General features: G+C 46.1%; 1 protein-coding gene across 1 annotated transcript; it reads right to left on the reverse strand.

Moving 5' to 3' along the window:
- Positions 1–347: 347 nt before the first annotated feature.
- On the reverse strand, positions 348–8349 carry LOC144671518 (cobalamin binding intrinsic factor-like). The gene is made up of 3 exons (XM_078533472.1): positions 8054–8349; positions 5747–5868; positions 348–2177 (listed from the first exon to the last, which is right to left on the reverse strand). Exons 1-3 carry the CDS (start codon positions 8188–8190, stop codon positions 2104–2106), a joined length of 333 nt encoding a protein of 110 aa, XP_078389598.1. The 5' UTR covers positions 8191–8349; the 3' UTR covers positions 348–2103.
- Positions 8350–10076: the final 1727 nt, after the last annotated feature.

Below are 10076 nucleotides of genomic sequence, written 5' to 3' on the forward strand. Positions count from 1 at the left end.
GTGAAAGGAGAAATGGAGAGGTGGAGGGGGGAAATAGAGGAGAAAGGTGAATGGGATTGGAGAGGGGCAAATGGTGTAGGGGCAAAGGGGGAGGGTATGGGGCAGAGGATAAAGGTGTGGGTGATTGGCAGAGGGGTAATAGGGTGTGGGAACAGGACTGGGGGGTGGGTGGGGAGGGAAAATATTTAACCGTTGCTCTCTTTGACCCTGCTTAGGTAATTGCCCTCTGAGAGTCTCGAAAAGGGATCGTTGACCAGGGTTATACTGTTGAGCGTGCAATGAATACTCAACCAATGCCTGTCTGCAGAAGCACAGAACAAAATGTCTTTTAAATTATGCGAAAAGGAGCCAATAAGGTCAAATTTTATTCAGATAGCCGTGCAAGTTATTCCATAGATTTCAGAGTTATTGTGAAGTTTTTAAATGAATTGACGAGTGACAAACAATTGAAGAGTAACACAATCCCAATACCAGTATGGCTACACAGAGGCTCGATCAGAATGGACCAGTGTTTTCAACTTCCCTGTGTCAAGAACAACAACAGTTTTCATTTTTATAGCACCTTTAATGCAACAAACACATCAAAAGGCATCTCACCTCGAGAATCTGACTCTGCACCCAACAAGGAGATGTTAGGACAGGTGACCCAGAAGCTCAGTCAAAGACGTCATTTTTAAGGAGCATCTTAAAGGTGGAAAGAGAAAGGTGGAGAGGATGAAGGAGGGAATTCTGTGGCTTAAGATCCAGGCAGCTGAAGAGAGAGAGAGAGAGAGAGAGCGTCAGGAAGGTTTAGGGAGGGAATTCCAGAGCTCAGGGCCCCCGGGCAGCTGAAGGCACGGCCGCCAATGGTGGAGCGATGGGAATTGGGGGACAGTCAAGAGGCTGGAATTGGAGGAGCACAGAGATCTTGGAGGGTTGTAGGGGCTGGAGGAGGTTACAGAGATAGGGAGGGTTGTAGGGGCTGGAGGAGGTTACAGAGATAGGGAGGGTTGTAGGGGCTGGAGGAGGTTACAGAGATAGGGAGGGTTGTAGGGGCTGTGGGAGGTTACAGAGATAGGGAGGGTTGTTGGGGCTGTGGGAGGTTACAGAGATAGGGAGGGTTGTAGGGGCTGTGGAAGGTTACAGAGATAGGGAGGGTTGTAGGGGCTGTGGGAGGTTACAGAGATAGGGAGGGTTGTAGGGGCTGTGGGAGGTTACAGAGATAGGGAGGGTTGTAGGGGCTGTGGGAGGTTACAGAGATAGGGAGGGTCGTCGGGGTTGGAGGAGGTTACAGAGATATGGTCAGGTGTATTTACTGAAGGACTTGGTAAGAAGGTTATTTTATCATCGAGGTGTTGCTTAACCAGGAGCCTGTGTAGGTGGTCAGTGAGCACATTGGTGATGGGCGAATGGGTCTTGAAGCAAACGAGGACATTGATAGCAGAGTTTTGTGTGAGCTGAAGTGTACAGAGGGTAGAATGTGGCCATTGTGTGTTGGAATAGTCGTGTCTAGAAATAGCAAGGACACAGATGAGGGTTTCAGTAGTTGATGAGCTGAAACGTGACAGAGTCAACTGATGTTGCAGAGGTGGAAATAGCCTGTCTTTTAGTATTGGATATGTGGTCAGAAATTGTCTCAGGATTGAATATGACACCAGGACTACGCACAATCTGGTTCAGACTCAGGTACCAGGGAGAGGGGTGGAGTAGGTAGCTGGGGAACCACTGATTTAAGTAAACTGGTTTTAAAACTGAGATAAGTTGGCTGATCCAAGGTCCAGACTAGATGCCATTTGCAACTCCTCCTCCCTCTGGGAACTGAGCCAGAAGGGTCCTTGTGTGGAAGTTCAGGATCTGGGTAAAATGCGCTCAGCTCTGGGCACAGTACCACCAACTGTCAGAGGCAATGTCTTTCAGATAATGTGTAATACCGAGGCTCTGTCTGACCACGAAGATAAAGGAAGCCACGGCCGCTGTCGGGGGGCAAAAAAGGTGATGTAGAAATGCAAGTTTTGTCTCAGAAAATGGCCTCAGCCACTTTGCCATATATTTGAGCCAGTCGGAGTGCCAGAAACTGAAAGCGAGAAAGATTGCAAAGCAGGATCCCGAGGAGATTTCCATGCGTCACTTGCAGGAACGTGCCTTCTCGTACTTGGCGAAGATGTGATCTTCAGATTGAGGCTGGAATGAACTCACCCCTGTTAGGCGAAAAGAACAAGGTGTAGTGATTGATTCCAGGTCACTGGATTCCCAACATCAAAAACACCAATGTCTACAAAATCCTTGTCCTTCCTTATATCTGTGACCTGTGCCAGCCCCTACATCCCTCCCTGTTTCGGTGTCTCCCCCCTTTCCCCTCCAATACAGTCCATCTGAGCCTGGTCATCTAACCGTGTTCAAAGATGCTAAACCCCTCAACAGGAGTACAGGAATAAAGAAGCCTTGCTATAGTTGTACAGGGTTTTGGTGAGACTGTGTCTGGAACACTGTGTACAGTTTTGGTCTCCACATTTAAGGAAGGATATTCTTGCTTTGGAGGCTGTACAGCGAAGGTTCACTAGATTGGTCCCTGGGGCGAGGGGGTTGTCCGAGGATGAGTGGCTGAGTAAATTGGGTCTATATTCTCTGGAGTTTAGAAGAATGAGAGGTGGTCTCATTGAAACCTATAAGATTCTGAGGGGTCTTGATGGGATGGACGCTGAGAGATAGTCTCCGCTGGTCGGGAATCTAAAACTCGGGGGCACAGTCTCAGGATAAGGGGGCCGATCATTTAGGGCTGAGATGAGGAGAAATTACTTCACTCAGAGGGTTGTGAATCTTTGGAATTCTCTACCCCAGAGGGTTGTGGATGCTCCGTCGGTGAACGCATTTAAGGCTGGGACAGGCAGATTTTTGGTCTCTCAGGGAATCAATGGACATGGGGGAGCGGGCGGGAAAATGGAGTTGAAGTCCAAGATCAGCCATGAGTGTATTGAATGGCGGAGCAGGCTCGATGGGCCGAATGGTCTACTCCTGCTCCTAATTTCTTGTGTTCTCCCATTATTTTTATCACATCCAGTATTTCATATTTCACCTCCTTAAACACAGTGCCTGTGCTGTCTTCTTTGTTTAGGAGTAAAGATTTCATGAGGAACTATGTCTCCACACATACACAGGTTCCCTTTCTGGTTCCTGACTATCCCTACTCGTTCCTTAGTTATGTTCTTTATGTATTTATAAAATATCTGGGGTTTTTTCCTGGATTTTACTTGATGGCACATGTTCACGCTCTCTCTTTCCTAATTTCTTTTTTAATTTAACCCTTGCTCCTTTTTTACTTCTCTCGGCTTTCTGCAGTTTTGAACTCTCGCTGACAAAAGATTCCCTTTTTTGCCTTCTCCTACACTGTATTCTTAACTCCCAAGGGGAGCTAGAATTTTAAGTCAGAACCTTTGTCTTTGAGGACACACAGTTATTCTGAACGGTCATGAAGAGGTATTAAGGTGTGTAATGTTATTGGAAATTATTTTTAAATTAGGCTTGTAAGTAGGGTCTGTGCCTGTGTGAGGCTTAATTCAGAAGGCTGGAAGGTGAAGAGTACATTTGCATTTGTTGAATAAACCATTCAAAAGAAGGCAGTAAAATCTTGCACCTAGCTAGGAGACACCAAACAATGTGTTTATATTACCAATAAAATTGGTGCTATGAAAGGAGTTTTATTGTCAGAAGAGGTGGAGCTCAAAGACCTAGTGATACAATGAGAATTTACATTCAAAGGGAAGGCTAGGTATAAACGGAAAGGAGTTTTGTATATGCAGGTCAGGGGCATCTAAGATCTAAGCAGCCTGTAAGCCAACAACTGTCTGCAAAGGAACCAAATTGCAAGGGACCTCATTTTGAATTTGTAAGGTCAAATGTGCTTTGCCTGGTGTCTGTTTTAAGTCTATGGGTCATTGTTGCCTTGGTGAAGATTTACCTGGGAGTGATTAATTCGGGGATTTGTTTAAAAGTTATTATGCTAGTGATTTGTAGACATGTGTATGTGTTTAATTTCTGGTTAAATTAATAAATGTTTAATTTAGTTTATGTAAAAAAGACCTCTTGAGGCTTGGTGGTTTCATTTCTGATTTCGTCTCGAACATACCAGTTGAAAATATAGGTTGTGACAGTTCAAGTTTCCTTCTGGGATTTAAATGATTCAGCCTTTATCAATGGCTGTGTCATAACATGAACCCTCACTAACTCTCAGTGCTCTGTCACTGATTTATCTTCAAGTGGTTCTTTCCAGTCCATTTTTCCCAACTCATACCTCAGCTTAGTAGAATTGGCCTTTTGCCAGCCGAGAACCCTTGCCCCCATTCTGTCTTGATCTTTTCTATTACTGCTCTAAATCTAAATGCTGATCACTATTACCAATATACTCCCCCTCTGATGTCCCTTTCAAGTGCCCAGCTTCACTTCCTAAGACTAAAGTCCAGAACTCCTCATTCTGTTGGCTTCAGAATCATAGATTTGTTGCCGAGCAGAAGGAGGCCATTCAGCCCATTATGTCCCTGGTGGCTCTCCTAAGGAGCAATTGGCACACTGCCGCTCCCCCACCCTCTCCCCGCATGTCTGCACATTCCTCCTTTTCTGATATTTAGAAAATGTAAGAACAATTATGGCGCAGGAGGAGGCCACTCTGCCCATTGTGTCTACGCCGGTCACAAAACAAGCCACCCCACCTCACGCCTTCTTCCAGCCTTGCTACCTACTGGCTAAAAATTTCTCCTGAATACGTTATGAGCATTCTGCGTTCTCCCCACCTTTAACACTGATTATATCTCAGTTGATAAGAGGGCATTTGAAATCACCACTCTTGCCGCACTTTTCCCCTGCACTTTTCAGCAAGTTGCTAACCTAAATGTTCCCAGCAGTGTGACTGTGCATTTTCTGTCCTTCAGTTTCACACATATGGGCCTCAGTTGATGATCCTTCTGCCATATCACCCTCCACACCTGCTTTGGTTTTTTTAAAAACTGATTTCGTGACACCCCCATCCTTTTTAAACCCCCCCCCCCCAGTTTCTAACCCATCTGAAAACCCCATAACCAGCAATGTTGAGCTGCCATTCCTGTCCTTCTTCAAGCCAAAGTTCAGTAATAGCAATGAGGACAGGTGGTAAATGGAGCCCCAAATCTCCGACTCCACTCCCTCTCCCTCTCCCTGTGCACCATATCTGCTAACCCCTCAGAGCTGTAATCTCAGTGTTTTCCTCCTATCAGTGGATGAAACATCAGTTCCTTCCTACACGGTGTACCGTCGGGAATTGATAGAGATCAAAATACCAGCCAAGTGCCAGGTAAAGACCAGCGCTAACAAGAGAGAGAATCTAACAATCTCCCCTTGACATTCAATGGCATTACCATTGCTGAATCCACCACCATCAATATCCTGGGGGTTACCATTGACCAGAAACTCAACTGGACCAGCCATATAAATACTGTGGCTACGAGAGCAGGTCAGACACGGGGAATTCTGCAGTGAATAATTCACCTTCTGACGCCCCAAAGCCTGTCCACCATCTACAAGTCGCAATTCAGGAATACAGTATTGCACGGGAGCACTATGGAACAGCCCAAGATTGTGAAAGGTGCTGCAGGACTTCTTAACTTTGTCAAACCTATCTTTCCTTTTCTGTTTTGCCTTCTATCTCTCTTTCTTTCTTTCATCCTCTCACTCTTCCATTTTCCGGCTGTTTTAGATGACTCCAATATCACAGTGCCTCACAGCCTGGACACGTCCTTACCACGATCGAGAAGCTTCTCGTCCTTGTAGAACATCCAGTACAAGTTTTGAGCTTTGTCATTAGCGAGGCCATTGATGCTGGTGATAAATTTTCCAAACGTTGGATCTTCCTCGAAGGTGAATCTAGCAGGAAAGACCAAGCACAGTTCACACATCAGAAGAATCCCCAGTAAGGGCCCCAGTCCAGGCAACCAAGCACAGTAGAATGATGATTCTTGGACATGTAAGAGAGACACCTGGACACCTCGATCCACCTCTGACTCAGACCCCAGGCATCCCGACCAAGGGTTGCAATCCTATGCCCCAAATCCTGAGCACTGATCCAAGCATGACCCCAAATACCATGCTCCCTGACTTACCTCCAAAACCTGACAACACTTACCTGAAGGCTCAAATTTGTCCCCTTTCGGTGGCAACATTGAAACCTGGGTTCGAGTCCCCAATATCTGGAGAGCCCTGGGTTTCACCATTCAGCCTGGCAACTTCACCCTCCAGCCCCCGTTCCATCATTCACAACACAACATCATGAGAAGGCAGTCAGTAATAAGTCAAACCTGCACTTGGGCAGGGAGTGAATTGTCCCAACTATTAGCCCTTGTTGTCCAGTTACAATGGCCTTCCCTTGTTCCAATCTATTTCCCATGCTCAGGAGCTGAACATCAGCATTGTTAAACCAACAGAGTACGTGGGGCTGAATTTTACATTGATTGGGCAGGCGCGTGCCCGACCCGATCGGGCGTGAAATTGTGCGAGGTTACGTTGGGCAAGTGTCCTGATGTCATCGCGCAATATTTCGCTCGGCAGGTGCACACAAAAGTCAGAAGTGTGCCCGCTGACAACTAAGAGGGCAATTAAGCCCATTAATGGCACAATCGTCTGCTGTTTCTCGTTGCCCATCCAACCTTGTGGTTGTCCTACCTTTTTACGAGACCTCATCCAAGGGCGGGATGAGGTTTCCCTTATGAAATAAAATAAAAATCAAAATCTGCGGGCAGCATTTTTATCACCTGTATTTTCAGGTGCCTGACTGTGATGCTCGGACTTTATTTTTCTGCTTCTTAAAACTTTATTGTAACATATTCGGCTTTTGCAGCTCCCTGAGGCAGCTCTCTGCCTTCAGGGAGCTTTCTCTATGTGTTGCCTGGGTTGACCATCATCGCCCGCCCTCCTCCTCCCGCCCCCCACCCCGGCAGCAGTTGGTCGTGCTATCCCAACGGTTTTGCAATTTGTATTTAGCATGAGAAGATGTATGCACTCAATTCAGAAGTAATGAATGCACCAAGACCTTCAGAGGTTTTAAAAATTAAAATATTCTTTAACAAAATAAAAGATTTCAAGCACATACATAAAAGTACAATTACTTATTACCATAACAAATCCTAAAATTCCTAATTGACCTGACTCCCAGTTACGCACCCCCTTTAAGGCAACAGTCCAAAATAGATTTTAGATTTAAAACAAAACCAGCAAGTTAACACAATACCCACTTGACAGTGGAATTCCAATTGGCTTCCCCATCTTCAGTCACTTTACAAAGTAGACTTATGCACAAATGGCTGGAGGCTTCTTGAAGGCTGTTTCACACACTCCTGTTAGATCTTACGTGGCCCTCTCCTCACATAGCCTTTCATTCTCCTTTATTTATATGTTTCTCTTTCTTTAATATGTAAATTCTATTGTTCCACATGTCTTTGAAACTGTATCTTCCTCCTAATGTAAAAACTTTCATGCTGCCAATATTGTCAGTAACATTTGGGAAAAATAAACACACTCGTTAGCCTTGCTTATCTGGCTAGTTGTAAACAGACTAACATCCCTTTGAAATCCAAGAATCCCTCCCTTATCTAAAAATGCAAATTCCCTTCACACCTTACGTGTTAAGCCAGCATCCATGTTTACTCATGAGCATTTCAAGCACATTTCTACTTCTTTTGATAATTCCAAACTTACAGTCTGCTTGACTCCCAATGTAATTAAATCACACAGACAGACCCAACTATACTCACGCCTATAAACCTACTTTACAATAAACCAGAAAAATATTAGGAAAATTATTATACTTTTGTCACAAAAGCCTTTTTCTGTCAAAGGCACTTTCCCTTTCTCTTTCCGTCTGACTGGTTTTTTTGTGCCTGAAATGTGATATCTGAGAATTGACGAGTTATTGTTTTGGGTGTAACACTCTGATGAAGTAGTGCTTTAACAAAATAAGAAACCTATTGCTATGAAATCTAATGGAGCGCCAATTAAATGCATCAGAAGCAAGGCTCAGGTATCGATTCCTCGACCACCAATCTTAACCACTCACCTGAAGTGTTTATCCATCTTTTGAGCCTCCTCCATGAATTTATCGAGAGTTGATCCACTTGGCTGTGACACAGAAATATGGCAAGTGAAGGAACCGTTCACGGTGTTGGTGATAGTATAGGTTATTTGGATGAGCATTTCTGGCGATGGTGGTTTGGCACGTTCAAGTTGCCCAGAGCGAGAAAGGCAATATGAAAGTCATGCGATGGGCAGTGGCTGGAACGCTGTGAAAATTTGCTCTGGTGGTGAGAGATACACAATATCAATGGGAGTTCCACATTTCTCTTCTGTCTGTAAACAGTCCATCCTGGATTCTGATGCATTTCATTGGTCCGGTAGGTGCATTGCATAATTTTTAAATTTTGTTAAACCACTGAAAGTTACGCCCAAAGTAATAATGAATCAATTCTCAGAATTGGCACGTACTTTGCGCAAGACAGACAGACAGACAAAATGAAAGAGAAAGAGACAGAAAGAGACTCTAGTTTTACAGTGCTGCTGATGGCAAAAGGCTTTATCCCGTAATGTAACAAGGAGGCCTTGTGGTGCAAGGGGTAGCATCGCTGCCTCTGGCTAAAAGGTTCAGGTTCAAATCCCACTCCAGGGCTTGATGACCACGGAAGTTGTGTTCACAAAATAGCCAAACACATTGAGTGTCGACCTGCAAATCCTTCCAACACATGTCAATGACAGGCGGTAAGAGCGGGAGAGATTTTTGGTTAGCCATGTGATGGAAAGAACCTTGTTTCCGTTGTTAAAGTTCACAAAATAACAGTTGAATTTATTTTCCATTTACTTAATTATTTTCTCTCTGAATTTGCCACCAAATCCCAAACTACTTTTATCTTCAGCATTGCTCAACCCCAGCTCAAGGTGTTGACAAAGGGCTTGTAACACAGAGGTGAAAGTTCAGCCCACGACTGTACAGGCCAATCCCCATCAGAGAGAGAGGGACTGCCCTTTGTCACCAAGGCTCAGTGGGTCTCCATCTCTCTGCCATCTGAATTATAATGACAAGGGTCCACATCACCAAGTTGCTAAGGGAGCTCCACACTGTCAGAGGGTCAGTACTGAGGGAGTGCTGCACTGTCGGAGATCAGTACTGAGGGAGCGCTGCACTGTCGGAGATCAGTACTGAGGGAGTGCTGCACTGTCGGAGGGTCAGTACTGAGACAGTGCTGCACTGTCGGAGATCAGTACTGAGGGAGCTCCACACTGTCGGAGGCTCAGTGCTGAGGGAGTGCTGCACTGTTGGAGGGTTAGCACTGAGGGAGTGCTGCACTGTCGGAGGGTCAGTACTGAGGGAGTGCTGCACTGTCGGAGGGTCAGTACTGAGGGAGTGCTGCATTGTCGGAGATCAGTACTGAGGGAGTGCTGCACTGTCGGAGGGTCAGTACTGAGGGAGTGCTGCATTGTCAGAGGGTCAGTACTGAGGGAGTGCTGCACTGTCGGAGGGTCAGTATTGAGGGAGCTCCACACTGTCGGAGGCTCAGTGCTGAGGGAGTGCTGCACTGTTGGAGGGTCAGTAGTAAGGGAGTGCTGCTCTGTCGGAGATCAGTACTGAGGGAGTGCTGCACTGTCAGAGGGTCTGTACTGAGGGAGTGCTGCACTGTCGGAGATCAGTACTGAGGGAGTGCTGCACTGTCAGAGGGTCAGTACTGAGGCAGTGCTGCACTGTCGGAGATCAGTACTGAGGGAGTGCTGCACTGTCGGACATCAGTGCTGAGGGAGTGCGGCACTGTCGGAGGGTCAGTACTGAGGGAGTGTTGCACAGTTTGAGGGTCAGTACTGAGGGAGTGCTGCACAGTTTGAGGGTCAGTACTGAGGGAGTGCTGCACAGTTTGAGGGTCAGTACTGAGGGAGCACTGTACTATCAGAGGGTCAGTACTGAGGGAGCGCCGCACTGTCAGAGGCTCAGTACTGAGGGAGTGCTGCACTGTCAGAGGGTCAGTACTGAAGGAGCGCTGCACTGTCAGAGGGTCAGTACTGAGGGAGTGCTGCACTGTCGGAGGGTCAGTACTGAG

The sequence above is a fragment of the Cetorhinus maximus genome, chromosome 33 (genome assembly GCF_964194155.1).
Source record: "Cetorhinus maximus chromosome 33, sCetMax3.hap1.1, whole genome shotgun sequence".
Classification (NCBI taxonomy): Eukaryota; Metazoa; Chordata; class Chondrichthyes; order Lamniformes; family Cetorhinidae; genus Cetorhinus; species Cetorhinus maximus.